This window comes from Mus musculus, chromosome 6 (assembly GCF_000001635.26).
Source record: "Mus musculus strain C57BL/6J chromosome 6, GRCm38.p6 C57BL/6J".
NCBI classification, from domain to species: domain Eukaryota; kingdom Metazoa; phylum Chordata; class Mammalia; order Rodentia; family Muridae; genus Mus; species Mus musculus.
The window spans coordinates 5,100,304-5,119,966 of NC_000072.6; the positions used below are offsets into that span (position 1 = coordinate 5,100,304).

General features: G+C 42.6%; 1 protein-coding gene across 16 annotated transcripts in view; it reads left to right on the top strand.

Annotated features, from left to right (window-relative positions):
• Ppp1r9a (protein phosphatase 1, regulatory subunit 9A) overlaps nt 1–19,663 on the top strand; it is a 262,790-nt gene that overhangs the window by 197,432 nt on the left and 45,695 nt on the right. For 14 of the 16 annotated variants that reach the window (XR_003956199.1, NR_156747.1, XM_006505071.4 and 11 more), the window contains 5 exons: nt 129–284; nt 10,697–10,750; nt 13,298–13,527; nt 14,816–14,912; nt 15,006–15,177. Coding sequence is in view for 14 of the 16 variants with exons in the window: in XM_006505071.4 (XP_006505134.1) it covers nt 129–284; nt 10,697–10,750; nt 13,298–13,527; nt 14,816–14,912; nt 15,006–15,177 (709 nt within the window). In the remaining 2 variants the exon portion in view is untranslated. Of the gene's footprint in view, nt 1–128; nt 285–10,696; nt 10,751–13,297; nt 13,528–14,815; nt 14,913–15,005; nt 15,178–15,961; nt 16,230–19,663 lie in introns of those variants that run through there. The other 2 variants (XM_011241059.2, XM_017321590.2) reach the window with 2 other exon arrangements.

Sequence of the window (19,663 nt, forward strand, 5' to 3'; positions counted from 1 at the left end):
CATGCTGGATTTAAACCTTAACACTCTGACCATTTGGTGAAATGCTTTTCTCTTATAAAAAAATTGGTTTACTAACATCTCTGTGTAGGATAAGGACGGTTGTATCTTTGCGCTCCCCTTCTTTTCAGACTGGAGAGTATGCCACTGATGAAGAAGAGGATGAGGGCGGGCCTATTCTTCCTAGTGGTGACGTGGCCATTGAGGTCTTTGAGCTGCCTGAGAACGAGGACATGTTTTCCCCATCTGACCTGGACACAAGCAAGCTCAGCCACAAGTTCAAAGAGGTGAGCACTGGCCCGCACGACCTTTGCCTGGACCTGCTCCTTTGGTCGTTCGTTTCGTATGCTTTTGTTTGTAGATTGAATGAAGAATCCTCTCTTTTCTGAATAAGAGTCTGAATCTTAAATTTGAGGAAACAAGTTTTAGCAGATTGCATTCTACTATAACCAACTTCAGTGTTTGTCACCTGTCACGGTGGTAGTTTGTGATTTCAGGCATCATTTCAAGATAGTTCAAGTTACGTATATTATTTGTTACTTTTACGGATGCTCTAGTTCCTGGTCACAGCCTCGTTCCTCTAGGGCAGTCATTTTTCTAAAAAGTTCTTTTTCTTTCTTTTCTTGAAGTAGGCAGATATCTAGTAAGAATGAAGTGCCTAAAGAGCTCCAAAGAACAGTTCAGTGAGCAGACATTGAACTGTTCATAGAGCCGCCACAGAGTGGTCACCTGTCCGAGGAATGGTGATAGCTGGTAGCCATCCTCCTCCTCTGGCCTAAAGAAGCCGTTCAGTACCTATGGCTTTGCAGGATGCAGCCCTGGTGGAAATTGCATCCAGGGCACCGTGATGGATACCTTGTCCCTCCCATGCCCTCTCCCTCCTGCTTAGTCCCCCGTTAAGACAGACAAGGAGGTAGGCTAGGCTAGTTTGGGAACGGAAGAGATCGGTCTCCTGATATAGAGAGCCATGGAAAGAAAAAAGAGAAAGAGACAGACAGAGAGAGAGAGAGAGAGAGAGAGAGAGAGAGAGAGAGGCCTGGGTAACCCCTTTGGTATGTGTATAGAGAACCAGATAGACTTTTTCCTCCAAGTCTGGTGTTAAAAGATTCTCTTAGTTACATTAAGTAAAATTCCCTATTTTGTCACCTTATCCAGTCTTACTTTAGGCCTATTCTATTTTCCTACTAAATTCTGTGGTCATGATTCTTCCACAGATTGTGTGTCTTTGGACAGCTCCTGTCAGCTAGCTAGCAGTTAAGTACTCACTAAGTACTTGGCACTGGCGTCAGGCGTGTTCTGAGGATTGGTTGTGTAGTGCACCTAACTTGATTTCTTCACATAAACGACATCCTGCTGAGCACTTTCCACAGACAAACTTGTCCAACCGATGGCTTAAAGAAGAACTGTTTTAACTTTTTCAATCTTTTAAAAACAAGTTTGTGCATGTCCAGCATGTCTCTCGATCACAATCACCCATCCCACCCCCTGCCACTACCCTCAGTCAGCACCCAGTTCTGTGTGTCCACCATGATTTCATGGCCTCTCCTGTGGGGCCCAGGAACCTGCAGAATCAGGTTGGTACCTAGCCGTAGCAGCTGTGGACACCAGTGTGACGGCTCGGTCCTATCCAGGTGACAGCATTTTACAACACACCTCTGGCTCTTATTTCTTTCTGCCCCTTCTCCCCTTCTTCCTCAGTGTGCCCCGAGCCCATTTGTTAGGTGGGTAGAGATACCCTATGTGGGGATTCATAGTCACTAATTTTCCTTTTCTTTTTCTTGCACTGGGAACCAACCTAGGGCTTTGGGCACTGGTCACGTGCTCCACCGCTGATGTCTATCTCTAGCCTGCGGTTCTCATTTTAAAATTTGCCCTACTCTCAGCTTATTATGGGGTGCTTGAATCATTTTGCTAGTTACCTCTGAAATTAATTTTATTGTAATCAAATTAATAAGCGGATATGTGGGGAACAGCATCTTCTCATACTAGCGATCTCTTCATTTATATCGACTGAAAGTGTTTTTGCTGACCGCTCAGAAGGTGCATAGATCTTTGCTTGCTGCATAAATGCCAAGCTATAAGAATTAAAGACATGACTAAACTAACCAAAAGCAATTTCAAAGATTGGCTTAGACTCAGAAGGAGTTAAGTAATCTTCCGAATTTTTTTTCAATCATGGCATCACTGTGGCTTAATGATTTCTGAACATAGGAGTTTCTGTTTCTGAAATTCTGTCATTGTTGAGTAATAGAGTGTACATTTTGGAGAAAGCTTTCTTTTTTTTTTTTTTTTTCTGAGACAGGGTTTCTCTGTATAGTGGAGAAAGCATTTTATTCATTTGAAATTTCATATTAATAATGTTTATTCTTTGACATTTCATATGTGCGTGTAATGCATTCTGGTTACTTCTCCCACTCTCACACTGATCTCCTGATTTCCCATCAACACCCCCCCCCCCCAGATTATCTTACTCCTTACAAATATCTTTCCTATATTCACTAATTGTGTTTTGTTTTGTGTCCCAAGGGATTTAGCTAGGGCTCTGGCGACTCTAATTGAGAACTAGCCATGGAGCCTTGCTATGCTCACCAGTGTGTCTGTAAGCTGTATATTCTGGCTGCCCCAGAATCTGTTAGGTGGCACTAGGCCAGCAGTAACTGGCAGGGCTGGGCTGGGAGCCCCTCTCCCTTCGAGGCTGACTGTGCTGACCTGCCAGCCTCCAAAGGCATCTGTGTTACTGCCTGCCTCCTACTCATCCCTACCCTTCTGTCACTTAGGGTTTTATATACATAGACACCTTATGCCCCTTGTTAGCTGCACTTAGCCTCAGGATTGCTACAGTAATTTGAGCCTTGTAATGTTCTGCTCTCACATGATACACTTTGCCCCAATTCTATTTTGGTTAATAGTAAAACTTAAAACGGGTTTCTTTTGCCTTGCATTTCTTTCATGATGTCTGAATTTTTTTTCTTTTTCTTTTTCCTTTTTATTTTGAGACAGGGTTTCTCTGTGTAGCCCTGGCTGTCCTGGAACTCACTCTGTAGACCAGGTTGGCCTCGAACTCAGAAATCCACCTGCCTCTGCCTCTGCCTCTGCCTCCCAAGTGCTGGGATTAAAGGTGTGTGCCACCACTGCCCAGTCTGAATTTCTATTTATTTATTATATGTTTTATCCATTTTATAAATTTGATTCAAATGTTTTTCCTTTCAGTAGTCTATTCCTGAATCTTATTTTTTAATCAATTATTATGGGAGTCTTTGCAGTTAGTGAACATAGTCCCTTTATGTTTGTAGTTATCACTTTACTATTAGAACCTTTGTGTGTCCTCTTGGCTTATGTGTTTTCTTTTCTCATATTTTCTTGTGTCTTTTTTATTTTTCTACCCATCATCAGAAATATCAAAATTTTACCTGTTGCCTAAAAGTTATTATTTGCTTTTCTCAGTAGTTTGACACAGTTGTTTTCCTATCTGTATAATATAGAAGTCAGATCAGTATCTGTGCTTCTAATCATTGGTGAATAATGGCAGTGGCATTATCTCCCGAGTCTCAAGAGTCTTGGGCATCATGTATGCTGGCACGTGTGCCTGTCACAGTGTGATTACTTCCGGCTTCCCGCGCCCTCCCCTTGCTGTGAGCACACTGTCTCACTGTTAACTTACTCCCGGGTCTGCTGCTCCCTCCCTCCTGTCAGCACCAAAGGTTCCTGTCACATGGGCCTGACTTAGATAGCAGTCAGGAGGTCATAGCTTCAGGGTGAGGAGCAGGCTGGCCTGACTTAGCAGGGTTATGTGGGAAAGGTGAGGTGCCACTTCCTGGTTGCTGGCATTCCCTGCTCTATGTCTCTATATTTGCAACTCCAGACCCCCCCACCCCCTTGGTTGTTTTTAAAAACTTCCTTCACAAGCATTTCTTATGTTTTAAATGGTGGCCTGAAGCACATCTGTGACCTTCTCTCTTAGGCAGATCCACATTGCTTTCAAAGAAGGTCGTGGTGTTTGTTAGTTTGCTATGTTGGGCCCAAACAAAAGTTTTCCCTTACCTCAGCCATCCCTGCCTGTATGCATTTATTAATACGGCCATCTCCTTTCCTGGGTGTGTTTACTTGTTCATGTGTCAGCTTCTTATAACTCAGCCTTAATTTATTGTCACACTTCCTTGTTGTACTGGGCAGCAGTCAGGAGGGGCCTGTTTGGTGCTGCGCCTTTCGCCCGGCGCCCAGTGTATTAGCAGCCTTACGGACTTCACTTTGGAAACAATCTGTAATTTCCATTTTTCTTGTTTTATTTTTATTTTGACTTTAGTAACTGAAGAAATTATTTTATTTTATTTTTTTTTAAAGATTTATTTATTCATTATATGTAAATACACTGTAGCTGTCTTCAGACACACCAGAAGAGGGAGTCATATCTTGTTATGGATGGTTGTGAGCCACCATGTGGTTGCTGGGATTCGAACTCTGGACCTTCAGAAGAGCAGTCGGGTGCTCTTACCCACTGAGCCATCTCACCAGCCCAAGAAATTATTTTATTAATCTACCATTTTATTACATTGTGATCAGATACTGAATTTTCAACTGATTTATTTGCAAATGATGTTTTAATTGTAGGTTAATATGGATATTTGTGATTAACTTGATACATTTGAAGTGTTCTGAATCTTTATTTATTTTTCTTGAACCTATTTAGTAGAAAATTTATACCTCCATAATTTTTTTTTTTTTTTTGTCTACTCAATGGTATGTTGAAAGCACATGAAATCTATCAATGACTTCCTTTTGCTTTTAGGTTATAATTTGATGTAAATATTTGACAGCCACTCTTGTTGTAGTATTAAGTGTGTGCCTATATCTAACAAAGCCAACTGAAACATTTTCTTTTACTACACTTAACTATATACAATGTTAGACTCTGTATCTCTTACAAAGAAAATGTTGTCAATTTGAATATGTAATATTATTGATGGTATTTATTACTATGCTTAACTCATTTTGTGCTTTGTGTTCCTTTTGTATTTGTTGGCTGTTACTCAGATTATCTTCAAGTCATTAGAATTTGTTCTCTTTACATAACTTTAAAAATTGAAACAAATACCATTTGCATTCTCTGTATGAAGATGTTTGATTAAAACCCTTGAGTTTTAAGAATAATGAACAATTAAAATTTGTTATACTTTTAAAACATTTCAGGTAGCTTTATAATATACTTGCAAGTATTATATTCTTTTGTTTTTCCTTTAAAAACTTTATTTCCTATCCTATTTTAAAATTTTAATTCCTCAGTTTGTCTCTTGCGTAATTTATTTGGTGTTTATGGCAGACGCAGGTTTTGTGAGCTTTTCATACCAAGAGTGATGATGTTCTAATCACCGTGCACCATTATAATTGGCTAGGCTTGACAGTTTGTTCTTGGTTTGTTTTTTTGTTTGTTTGTTTGTTTAACTGAAAGTATTGCATGGTTAGCTTCATTGCTTTAGGCATATATTTTTAAAAGGTCTGACATCAGTCTGGAGAGAGGTGCTTCTCTTGTCTTCAGGCTGCAGCTAACCTTTGCCACAGTTTCTGAGTGGTGGGCTTCCTTTCTAATACCCTACCCAAGTGTGAGATGGAGGGGCCAGCACTCTGAGCTACGGCCTGAGTCCCTCCTTCTAATTAATGACTGACTCTGCTTTGTGTTTGCAGCCCTTGATTCTCATTTTAGTCTATTATAAACCTCGGTTTCAGTGGAGTTTGGTGTGTGTGTGTGTGTGTATTTTGTTTAATTTTGTGTTTTTGCCTAATTTTCTAAAAGCCATCATCTGAGTGTCTCGGGCTCCTGTTATCTGTTTTGTGTCATTAGATAGTCCCTTAACTGCAGGTGCCATATGCCCTGTACCCCTTCTCTCACTGTGTTCTGTTGCCTTGTGAAGTGTTCAGCCTTCTTTACTATGTGTTTTGCTTGTTAGTCTTTCCTTTCTTTTACCCTGGTGTCTCCAAGAGTAACTGTAAGATGATAACTTCACCCATGGACACATGGTGATAACTGTACCCATGGACACATGGTAATAACTGTACCCATGGACCCATGGTGATAACTGTACCCATGGACACATGGTAATAACTGTACCCATGGACCCATGGTGATAACTGTACCCATGGACACATGGTGATAACTGTACCCATGGACACATGGTGATAACTGTACCCATGGACACATGGTGATAACTGTACCCATGAACACATGGTGATAACTGCACCCATGGACACATGGTGATAACTGCACCCATGGACACATGGTGATAACTGCACCCATGGACACATGGATTTGCTTATTTTGTCTTCAGTACTTTGAAGTCTCAAAGTGAGACACGTAATTTCAGCAAGTGTGTCATCTGTAATCACAAATCTGAAGATCCCCGTTTCATTCCAAGAACTGTGAGGAGAAAGCAGAGCTCGCTGGGCATGGTGAGCAGTGCAACTCTCTCCCGTTCCCTTTGCTCTGAGATCTACAGCTCCATGTGTGAAGCAGATCAGCACCCTCCTGACTTCCTTTCTGGCTCTGACAGCTGCCTCTGAGCAAATGTGAGATGCCAGGGAAGGGAGAGGCGCTGCCCTGAGGTCTCAGTGTGGCAGGAAAGTAGAAGCTGTCCACCTTTTGCACTGGCTGGAAAGGTTCTCCACCCACTAAGGGCGGTGCCAGAATGTGTCCTACCATCAAATGAAGCCTGGAGCTCACTGCCTGGTCAATCCCTACCGCTCCTTTCCAGGCACTTTATCTCACTTGGCACTTTACATTGAGATAGACTTCTCTCTCCTTTTTTCATTGAGCTGTGTTTGTTTTGATTTTCTTTTGCTTGTGTGTGAGTGTATATGTGCTGTATACACACATGTATGCGCAGATGCACATGCTTGTGTGTGAGTGTATGTGTGCTGTATACACACATGTATGCGCAGATGCACATGCTTGTGTGTGAGTGTATGTGTGCTGTATACACACATGTATGCGCAGATGCACATGCTTGTGTGTGAGTGTATGTGTGCTGTATACACACATGTATGCACAGATGCACATGCTTACAAGCCAGAGGACATCCAGTGTTCTGCTCTGTCTGTTACCCACCCCCACCCCAGCCATTCCCTTGAGACGGGGTCTCTCACTAACCCTGAAGCTGAGTCAACAGCACATCACAAGGATCCTGTCTCATGTCCTCCTCTGCCAGAGCCCTGGGGCCACAGGGAGCCCGCCACTGAGCATGGCCCGGTGTTTTGTTTTGTTTTGTTTTTTTTTTTTTTGCGGGGGGAGGGGGGGTCTTTTCTATTTTTTCCAATTTTTATTAGGTATTTTCTTCATTTACATTTCAAATGCTATCCCAAAAGTCCCCCATACCCTCCCCCCCCACCCTGCTCCCCTACCCACCCACTCCCACTTCTTGGCCCTGGCGTTCCCCTGTACTGAGGCATATAAAGTTTGCAGGACCAATGGGCCTCTCTTTGCAGTGATGGCCGACTAGGCCATCTTTTGATACATATGCAGCTAGAGTCAAGAGCTCCGGGGTACTGGTTAGTTCATAATGTTGTTCCGCCTATAGGGTTGCAGATCCCTTTAGCTCCTTGGATACTTTCTCTAGCTCCTCCATTGGGAGCCCTGTGATCCATCCAATAGCTGACTGTGAGCATCCACTTCTGTGTTTGCCAGGCCCCGGCCTAGCCTCACAAGAGACAGCTATATCGGGTCCTTTCAGCAAAATCTTGCTGGCGTATTGCAATAGTGTCTGTGCTTGGTGACTAATTATGCTCAGTGTTTTTAATGTGGGTGCTGGAGATCCAGGCTCAGGTCCTTACAGGCTAGCAACAAATCCTCTGACCCACGCAGACATCTTCCTAGCCACTAAATAGCTTGAGCTCCTGTCCCTGTGAACAGTTTGGCTTGGCTTGGCTTTTTGTTTGTTGGGTTTTTTGTTTGTTTGTTTGTTCGTTTTGTTTTTTAGTTTCTGCCCTTCGGATTGAAAGTTGTTCTGACTGACTTCCTGGGTGGGAAGTAGAGAAGAGAGAGGCTGAGTCAGAGTGGATCCTCTCTTTACAGGGCTGAGGTATCCCCACCACAGCTTTGGTAGCCAGAACTGCTAGTACCAGCGAAAACAAATCTGCTTTTGTTGTTAGGGGAAGCCAAAGTCTAAAAACTGTGTGATTTAAGTCTGTGAAAAATAAACTCGAGACTAAATAAAGCCATCTATGTGGAAGGTTCACTGACAAGGGGAGCTGTGAGTTGTTACCTCTTTAGCAGTAAGCAGATGCTTATTTTTAAAGGAGCTGTAATCACAGTCTGAGAGATGTAACCAACACGTTGCTCATTAATAACCACATTCTGAGAATCCAAGCAGCCTTGTTAGAGGTTTGCCCTGCGCTCAGTTCACCACCCTGGTGGGGACCTTCTGACCAGGTTGAGTTACGACTCCACCAGCTAATTGCAGCTTGTTTTGCATATGTAGTTCCCTGAAATAAAACCCACTTTTGTTGGAAAAAAAAAAAAAAACAACCAAAACCAAAGCACCATCTATTAAGCTTAGAAAAAGATGGCAAAGATTTGCCACTGCTACATTTTAATAACATCATATATCTTCAAAAACACCTCCAGCTCCATTAGCTCCCTGCAGACAAAACAGGCCTCAGTCCAGTGCATAAACGATAGAAAAAAGTCTACACAGTGCAGAAACCGTTTCTCAGAGTTGTGTGTGAATTCCAGGCAGGCTGCCCTGGTGCCACGAGAGCCGATAATGTTGCTCTTATCTGATAGAAAATGTCTGGTTCTAGAGCACTCTTAAAACTCCCCTGCAAAGATAATATTTTTCACTTCCAAAATATTTTCCACGCCTGCACAGGCTAAGTGGAGTGCTGCAGGTGATGCTGACGAGGCTTCTGCCTGCCCCTTTCTGGTAGTCACACGTAGACATTTTGATTCAGTTACAGTTAGTCGTGTGCGTGTGCGTGTGCGTGTGTGTGTGTGTGTGTGTGTGTGTGTGTGTGTGCGCGCGCGCGTTCTTACTGAAAGCTATAAACAGAGCCCACACTCAGATTAGTTTAAACAACAGAGTAGATATTTTTGTTAGTAATGGATGGGAAAAAAATCATCCAGGCATATGAATTTGCTTTATTCTCTAAGAATATAATACCTCTGGAAAATAATTCCTTGTGGTTGTATATACATTTCCATGTTGTATATTAAAGAATATTCTTTTGTGGCTTTATTCTTGAGTGGCAGGTTATCATGGCTGTTTATTTGAGAGAGGTGTGTGGGGGGGTGTTATCTTTACAGCATCTTGCCTAGAGCCCCTCAGTAGATGCTTATAAAGTTCATCTTTAATTTTTTAGAGAAATGGCACAAGATCAGAACCTAGATATCCAAGATCTAATCCAGTTCTAGTGTTGGTTTTTTTTGTACAGTTAGGTTGATCATTTGCTCTGAGCCTCAGTTTCCCCACATCGCTGTACTCACTAAGGGATCAGGATTTCTGGTGAGCACAAAAGACCTCTGCCAGTATTTTTCACTGAGAAAGCTTGGTGTAGTTTCCTTGCCTGGCACACTCACACTTTGGGTATCTGCTAATGGCATCTGAGTGAGACGGACCACTAAGATTGTGGCATAAAACCAAGAAACCCAGATTCGGTACAGTCCTAACTCCGAAGTACTTTGGACAAAAAAAAAAGGGGGGGGGGTGAGATGGTGGGATGTGGTCTTCAGTAACTTTGTGGCAAACCAATTTAGGATTCAGCATAACCAAAAGAAACAGTGCCACCTGCATCACTTAGTGGCTGTGCTCAGCTGCAGAGCAGAAAATGTTCATGGGCTTGGCTGCAAAGTGTCTCCCTCCCCAGACCCTCCACTGGGCTGTTTGGACCTATAAAACCGGGAGAATTGGGAATTTCAAAAACATCCTTCCCATCAAAAACATCCAGAGAACAAATTGTGAACCTGTAAACTGTTTTCCCTAAATTCAAGGGTGTTTAGCCCTTAAAGAAATGAATGACCCCTAGAAGGAAAACAGTCGTGGTCGGGGAGGGAGTGGGGGCGGGGGAGTAAAGCAAACAAATGGCAAAGACCACTATTGTGTTGTAAAGAAAATGCTTTGGGGCTTGGAGTCTTTATACAGGTAGATCTTTTGGAAGGCAGAATTTTGAATCTGTACCTTTCCTGCGGTTAAAAAGGAACACAAACGGAAAACAAACCGGAGATTTCTGTGCCACTGCGTCCCACTCCTTCCTCTGCTGCAGAGCTGCTCTGCGGAATGTGAGAGCGACTCACAGAGCCACAGCGCCACCTTTCTGCACGATGTGGGAATGACTCTTCACACTGTGCGAGGCCTGTTGACTGGCTGGCTCAAGCCATTCTGTGGGCGAGCCTCAGGAAGGAAACAGCTCCTGGACGCTCAGATCGTAAAGGCAGAGCAGCAGAGGCCAAGAAATGAGTTTTCTTTTCTTTGGCCCCTTAGCAATTAAACTGGTAACTTAATCGGATATTAGGGACCGTGAGTCATAAACCCTATGTTTAATTAGTTTGCACCCACTGAGTCATTTTACATGCTAGACATTTGTAATTACAACCTGCTGCAATGCAGCAGGGTCCTGAGCATTTTTTTAATTGTGTCATAAGATATTCTTCTCGCTGCTGAGTCTTTAAAAATATAGAAACACTCTTAGTTGAGATGTTTTTCTTTTCAATTTTCAGTTGCAAATCAAACATGCAGTTACAGAAGCAGAGATTCAAAAATTGAAGACCAAGGTAAGCACCGCTCCGTGGTGTTTGAATTGTACTCTTTAAACTTCAGATACTCTGGGAGTAATGGATTTGCTCCCGTGCACTTGAGAGCATATTTCCATGAGATGGTCATTTCCAACATTAAGTACATCGATGGACCTGTCTTGAGACTGAGCATAACCGCACATAACCAGAGAAGGCCACAGGGCACTTGGTGTTTTAAGTAGATTTAAACTGTTTAGTCTCTCTGAAATTTCATTAAAAATAATATTTTTAATGGCTCAAGCATCTGTGTATTAATTTCTAAAATATAAGCTGGTATAGCAAATCTCCTTTCTGTCATTTACCTTATAATAATTTCAGCTAATTTACTGGAAGCAATGTATTGTTTTAATGTGGAACATTAATTTCTTTTTAGGAAAAACTTCCCATGTCTAAGAAGTAAAGTTATAAGCTCATTCTATGCATTGTGTAATTAATTTAGATTCAGCTGCTACTGGAAATCTTGAGATATACTCACTTCACATTATTTAAATTTGTTGAAGAGAAAAATATTAATAAAAGAAAATATTTTTAATCTCTATGAAATAGTGAGACATCAAAGGAAACTGTAAAATTCTTGTACAAGATACAGTTCTAGCTATTGTTGTTCATTTCTATCAAATGTATGTTTTCAGAGACTTAAAAATATCTTCAGTTGCTTTCAAACGATGCTGTATTGTTTCCATAGTCTTTTTAAAATTACAAAATAATTATTGCCTACGTCGAGTGATCTGTTTTCTGATTCACAGTGAATACATGCTTTGGGTTTTCCATGTGTTTTAAATGGAGATGAGTTAGCTGGTTAAATGGAGATGAGTTAGCTGGTTAAATGGAGATGAGTTAGCTGGTTAAGTGGAGATGAGTTAGCTGGCTACTTTGGTTAAGTGGCATTCCTGACTAATACGCTCTGGAGCTCTCTAGTCAAAGCTTATTTCAGCATCATTCATGGTGTCCGCGGCGCACCGTGAATTTTAAGTTTAAAGCTAGCAGGGCTGGTACCTAAACAACTGCTATAAAGCATTCATTAAAGATGCTGTAAAAAACCAAGCCCTTTTTATCTGAAAACTGTTTTTTGACTTTAAAAAGCAGATCTTATAAACTGTTGGTTACAAATAGGGAAAAGAGCCCCTGTGTTTATAAATGCTCCCATAGACAGGCTTAGGCATTTATTTATGAAGAATTAATTTAGAAAAGTCTACAAATTACTATTTTATATTTTCCTTTTAGGTTGGTATATGATAACACTTGAAAACATGTGATTATTATCAATGTTATATAGATTTCTTCACTTCAGTGTTTGGGACTAATCTTTACTTTGTAACCTCTTGTCCACATGTATTTAGTAAAATACTTTTCACAAAACTATTCTTGTGACATAGAAATGTGTACATTTGTGTGAATGTGTATCTCCATTTGTTCAATGCTCTATAGAATGGGGATGTCATTTGAACCTTGATAGCTTTGTACGTAGAAAGGGTAGACAGAGTAGCAAGGTGAAGAGAACGTGGTTGTCAGGGCAATTTAAACCCTCATCTGAAACTCAGTGTCATGAGTTCTGTATTAAGAGCAGCGCTGGACCGGCTTCCTCTTTCCTGGACTCTATAACCAAGAGGCCCAGAAAAAAAAACTGCACTCTGTGTTTCTAAGAACTTCCAGAGACAGAAACTACACAGAGCTGTCTTTTTGATCCGTTGGAGGGATTTAAATTAACAGGACAACTATTAATGCCTTTATTTTTTCCCTGTCTTTTATACATAGTATAAAGTAAGGTTTGAAAAGCTGTAGATGTATTTAACACTCCCTGTGATATACTGAGTGACAGAATGTGTTCATGTCAGTTGAAATCAACAACCTAGAAACATCCCCCAAAGGGTTAAAAGCACAGTAACAGGAGCTGACTCTCTCAAATGGTTAGGGTGCCCACGAGGTGTTGCAAGGATGCAGAGTGGTGAGAGCACAGGTGCCCTCTGACTCTAAGGGCACCTGAGTCACCACCCGAGACACAGGTGGTAACTCTTAGAAGCCTGAACCTCGTGCCCACGTGTTGAGGAGAACAACCCATAAGCTAAGTCCCTTCCTCACCATTAGTGCCTTTGCTTCTGCTCCTTTCCCACCCCCGCTCCCTTCTTAATTAATCATCAACTTCCTGTCCTACTCTTTATTTAACGTGCTTTCAAACAACGTGTGTCAACATTTAGTGGACCTAATCAGTGATGCGCTAGACACCATTTCCTGCTTGCAGTATTTCAAACGGCATGCTAGCAAAGAGAGTTCATGGGAGTTCATGTCAGATTTGTGTTTGGTCTTTTATCAGATGGGTAACCTTGAGCAAATCATTTCTCTTTTCAAGCCTTCCGTTTTATCCTCTATGGATATGGAAAGAACAGTTGCTCTTCTCATCTTGAGCTGTTTTGATGACTGACTGATTGTATATAACAATAGGGTTTTATCTTAAAAAGCTAATAGTGTGGAGAGATGGTGCTACAGACATGCCCAAATTATTTTTGCCTTGACATTTGTTTTCTCCAGCTTCAAGCAGCCGAAAATGAGAAAGTAAGGTGGGAACTAGAAAAGAACCAACTGCAACAGAATATAGAAGAGAATAAAGAACGGATGCTGAAGTTGGAGAGCTACTGGATCGAGGCTCAGACATTATGTCATACGGTGAATGAGCATCTCAAAGAGACTCAGAGCCAGTACCAAGCCCTGGAAAAGAAATACAACAAAGCAAAGAAGCTGATCAAAGACTTCCAGCAAAAGTAAGTGCTCATAGTGAGCTAAGGGCAGCACAGGCACAGGGAGAGGAAGGCTTGTCCCCGGGTGTTTACACTAGTCAGAGGGGGCAGAAGGACAGGCCGGGCTGTCCCTGTCAGATCACAGCCATGGTGGATTAAGGGAGTAACTTTTCTCATGGGAACATTCTGGGTGTTGCTGTTTGACTCCGCCTGAGTGTCTGATAGCATTGAGACTTGTTGGTTCTTTTGGAAAGCATCTCTATGATTTAGGAGCCAGGAGTGCGGCTGAGCTTAGTCAGGATGCTTGGCTGACAGTTGGGCATGCTACATGCAGAAAAGGCTGGATGGGCCTCGTCTGTGTTCTTAAAATCAGTTTCCACAGACCTCGCCTCTACAGGCAGTGTGGACACTGACTTACAAGGCCTCCACACGAGCTGCGTTTCTCAGTACGACTGTCAGGGCCCCAGGTCACCACACTAAGGCAGACCCTTGCCATGCCCTGCTGTGAAATTTCAGTAGCTCTTTTCTGAGCTGTGCATCTTCCTCTCCTCCTCCTGGGTTTGACGTTACTGAGCATGCCCAGAGGGATTCTCATGAATTATTCCTGACTCACTAGACCAAACACCAGCACCTTTTGTGGTTTTCTGTGACAAGCCTTAGAAGCTCAATGTGTATGTACATCATCTTGTTTCTTTCCTGTCTTAGAAGTAATATTTTAATAGCTCAAACAAATAGCCATAAGAAATCATCTGAAGGAGGATGATTGCTCTTTGTTATTATGAACTCAATACATCACCATTGCAAGTTCCTACTAACAACACTGCATCTCGCTGTAAGAAATGACCAGGTTGGCTTTCAGAATGGACGAGTGTCACCTTCTTCTGTATTACCCGTGAAAGTGTGACAGTTGTCTCTATGCCCCTCCACTGGTTTCTCTCTAAGTAACTCTTCAGATACGTCTACTTTCATCTGTTGTTAAGTATTAAAAATATAAAATCATTTCTGCTGACAGGAGGCTACCACCATTAACTTCCCCACAGAGTCATCGTGCCATAACTCCTGTGTCCATGAGCTCTGGATGCACAGCATGCTGAGAAAAATCAATATACTTTCCGTACTTGTGATTAAATCATTAAAGATGTCTTTTCACTTGTTGCCATAAACTTCCCCACTAACTACATTTGAGTTTCATTTATTTAAACAGCTCTCAAGTGTTTATCCCGCGGTGTACTTGAGTGCTTCTGAAAGAATTTCCACATTTCCGCACTTACTGAAAGTTTTCTACAATTGAGCCTCTAATTTTCTTCTTTAGAGAGCTCGATTTCATCAAGAGACAGGAAGTAGAAAGAAAGAAGCGGGAGGAGGTGGAAAAGGCTCACCTGCTTGAAGTCCAAGGCCTGCAAGTTCGGGTGAGTGAAGTTCTCACAGTCACTAATGGTGAGGCAGCTCTGCCCAGAGGAGTGCAGGATAGCCCAATTTATGAGTGGACTTTTGTTTTCTAGATTAGAGATTTGGAGGCTGAGGTGTTCAGACTACTAAAGCAAAATGGGACCCAGGTTAACAACAACAACAACATCTTTGAGAGAAGACCATCTCCCGGGGAAGTCTCGAAAGGAGACACTATGGAGAATGTGGAAGTCAAGCAAACATCCTGTCAGGACGGCTTGAGCCAAGGTTGGTCTAGCCTTACCTAAAACATCCTTGCTACTGACAGTGTAAGCAGTACTTAAGTTATTCCTCTGACTTGGAGATTGCAGAGCTCAAACTGCCTCCCATGAGTGTCAAGGCAAAGAGCCTGTCATGTCAGCTCGTATCAAACATAAATGCTTCATTGTAAATGACAAAGCTCCAGATAAAGGCAGACCTAAGCATTACCTTAAAGTGTCATAAATAAGTGCATTTAGTAAACTGCATCAAAAGTAAGAGTTTATTTCACCTAGTCCTCACCCTCAGAGTAAATATGTCGCTCTGGCATCAGAAAACTGGCTGCCTGTTTCTAGTGTTCCAGACTCATTTGGGGAAGGGGTTCCCTTCACTTCTGTTTTTTATCTTGGGGCCTACCTGTGCTTCCATGGCCATCTTGTCTAAAATCAGTAAGGAGAAAACATGGCACCAAACATAACCAAGGTCCATACCCATCGCTTACCTGTTCTCCTACACTCGTGTTCCATACCCAGAGTGTGTGGGTAGAGCATCTGAAATGAACACTTCATTGTCAGCAGTGCATCCACACATTACAGATGGAAGAGAATGTGTGCACCTAACTGCTCACGGGGCGGGACTTTCTGTTTCTTTGTTTCACATGTCTGTGTTGCCTTGCTGGGAAAGAAGGAAGAATGCCCTAGAGAGTAGTATTGCAATGAGCCCACAACTTGCTCGCATGACTGGTAGCAAAACTCATTATTTTGAGCTGTTCCTTTCCTTTCTTCATGATATTTCTCTATTAAAATATTTCCAGGGCTGGGAAGTGGCTCAGTTGGTAAAGTGTTCTCAACTCCATATAAGGATCTCAACTCAGATTCACAGCACTGAGGTAAAATGCTGTGGGCAAGGTGCATATCCGTAACCCCAGCGCTAGGAGACGGAGCGGAAGGAAGGACGGACGGACGGATGAGGGTCTCTGGGACCTGCAGTCTAGTCAAGAGAGCTGAATCTAAACTCCAGGTTCACTGACAGACCTTTTTTTAAAAAAAAATAAAATAAGGTTATTTCTTCCTGAGGAACAACAAATGTGGTCAACTCTTGAACTCAACATATATGTACACACAGCGGCACACAAACATGCGCACACATAGACACACAGAAGTTTCCAGAGAGATTGTTCTCTAGTAAACAATGGTTGATATCCTAGCATCAGCCTTAGAAGTCACTTCTTAGTCATCGACAGTGCAAAGTCTTGAGAATGTTTATTTATAAACGAAGCTTGTGTTCAAAGATTGGAATGCATTCACTAGGTTTATGTCTTTCTGCTGTGTTGTCCCTAAGTAAGGGGTAGTTTATAAGGAATGCACAAGGCAGGTGGCAAGGAAGTGCTTCACTGGCACACCACTGAGAGCTGTGTCTCAAGAGTGTCCCCACTGCTCTGCATTAGCCTCATTGTGCGAAATATAGAGGAGGTGCCTACCAGAGTAGTGTGGCACCACATGGTTGGGAGGCAGGGTAAGTAATGCTATTGGCTACTGCAGCTATGGCTTTTATACCTGGAAAGGCATACGATTGGAGTCTAACGGGAAGGGTCAGAAATCAAGCCATGTGGGGTTTTAGACCTTTCTGAGTGTTTAAAGCTTAATTGTAGTTCATTATAAACATCAGGTCTTGCTGTGGTATGGACAGGCTAGGATCAGTAACTAGTAGCCTGCTGTGGTATGGATAGGCTAGGGTCAGTAACTAGCAGCCTGGCTGTGGTATGGACAGGCTAGGATCAGTAACTAGCAGCCTGGTTGTGGTATGGACAGGCTAGGATCCGTAACTATTAGCCTGCCGTGGTATGGATAGGCTAGGGTCAGTAACTAGTAGCCTGGCTGTGGTATGGACATGCTAGGATCAGTAACTCGTAGCCTTGCTCTGTTTTCAGTTCTCTCCGTTTGGAAATCAGTGTCTTGTTAAACATATAACTAATGGTATTTATTAAATTATCTGACTATAGAAGATCAACAAATGCACTATGAGCGTGCTGATTTGGATCAAAACCTTTCTTGTCTCCTGAACCCCTTTTCTGTTCTGCACCCGCCATTTTGACACATAATTATCAGTTTTCCTAGCAACACTATCGGCTCGCAGTGAGATGTGGAGACTACTAATTCTACTTGAAAGTGGTCCCTGCTTGTGATGGAGGTGGAGTCCATCAGCACAGAGTCTAGTACATATCAAGCCGTGTTCTTCAAACTTTGCAGCCAATGACAGCCAGTGACAAATCTCCCTGAAATTCAATCACTTGATCACATAAACCAAAGTGACTTGGCGAGTGGCTAGATGGAATGTTCTAGAAAGCACTTTTCTAAATTGATCTTTTGCTTTTGTTGCTAGGGAACACCAAAGACGCAGAGATTTAGGGAGTAAGGCTGCAGACTCAACACAGCACATTCAGTATGGGAAGCCCCTTGCCACCTTGTGTGAGGGCAGTCGCCGTTGTGGTGCCTACCCATTAGCTGCAGCCTGCCAGGACTGTGCAGTTCTCATCTGCTTCCCAGCTCTGGAGGCTTAGAGCAATGGTTTAGCGCGTGTGGCTAGAGGAATGGTTTAGCATTCGTGGTTGAGACAGCTTGAGACAGCTTCTGAAGTAGCTCAGTGATCTACTGAGTGAAATGAAAGAATGAGTGAGACGGAGAGGGAAGGGGAGAGGAGGACAGGGGAAGGGAGGAGAGGAGAGAGGAGGGAAGGGAAGGGAGGAAAGAGGAGAGGAGAGGTCGGGAGAGGAGGAGAGGAGGGGAAGCAAGGAGAGGAGGGGAGGGGAGGGGAGAGGGAAGGGGAGGGGAGGGGAGGGAGGGGAGGGAGGGGAGGGGAGGTGGGAAGGAAAGGCCTGGAAGCATCCATTCCTCCACAGTGATGCATGTTCTATGTCAGAACTTCTTGACAAGTACTGGGTAGGTTGGGGACTCTCAATATTAAAGCATGGGGCATTTTTGAGGAATGAACCCGTTTTCAAATTGCAAAAATTTACCGTAGTTAAATTATCCTTTAACACTATTTGTATGTTTTTTGTCAAAACTAAACCAATGCAGGCATTTCATTAAAATGTTGGTAAAAGGCTAGGGATGTGATGCACTGCTTTAATTCCAACACCCAGGGGTCAGGGGCCAGGAGCAGAAGCAAGCAGAGTCTGTATGACTTCCAAAACAGTGTTGTCTACATAGCAAGTTCCAGTGGCCAGCCAGGGAGACACAGTGATTAAATAAATAAATAAATCAATAAATCAATCAATCAATCAATCAATAAATAAATAAATAAGCTTTTATTAATTAATTGAAAATTTTAAAGTCTAAACTTAAGCATATAAATTTATTATTTAACTTTATTCTTTCTATAACTATAGGAAACAAATTTAATAATTTTCTGAGTAAGATTTTTAACAGATCTCAAGTCCCCTCTATTTTAGACTTGTCAAATATTATTTTCCATCTGTGAAAACTGTGATATTTCCATACTGTCATTGCTCAGTAACTCAGTCACACCAGTCTATATGAGTTGTCTTCCTAGACCCCTAGACCCTGGGGTGTTAGTGACATCTGTGGCTATGCTCCTCTGATGCCTTGTCGGTAGAGTATGAGGTTAATCTTACCCTGAGCATCTACATATACAGCTCATGGCTCTTATGATGACACTCTTACAGCTTCAAATGTGTAGAGTCTGATTTCTTAGAAAAGGCCTATGCATGCTCCGTAAGCATACTGAAAGAAAGCCATGGACGGATGAAACGGGAAAGGGAGAGACGTATGTAGAACTTAAGACACCATGCACACATCTGGAGGGTGAAGAGGGAATTCGGAGAACAGTTGGCTAAGGTCAAAGTGACCTTTTTTCCCTAATTGATGCTTCCAGTAAGAATGGCATTGGTATGTAAAATTGCGCCTTTGTAATGGGGTTTGAGGTTTAACAGGAACTGAGGCACCTATAGGGATGGAAGTAATTCAAAGCTCCCTGTAAAGGATGGGCATTGCTGCCAAATATTTCTCACAGTTACCTACTCAGTGGCGGATCCATGGTTAGAACACACTGCATCATCTCTTCTGCATAGTGTAAATATGGAGAGTCCTATAAAGCACTTCAGAGTTGGTATTGGGGAAATGGCTCTGGGGCTAAAGTAACTGTTGCCCAAACATGACATCCAGACTTGGGATCCCCAGCACCTGTGTAAACTCTGGGAATGTTGACCCATCTGTAGCCCCAGCACTTGGGAGCCAGCCACGATAGGCAAATCCCTGGTGCTCATTCAACCTTTCCGGCAAATGAGTGAGGTCAGTTCTGTGAGAGACTGTCTCAAACAGTGGGAGGAGAGGAGAGTCCGGAAAGACACTCACCATTGACCTCTGACCTTCACCCTACCGCACACACATGCAGACGTGCACGCCGAAAATCACACAATTATGTGTGCTCCTTCAGTCGCTCACCTTTTTTCAGTACTGACTTCTAGCTGTTGAGTATAATTTTGAAGTACCTTATC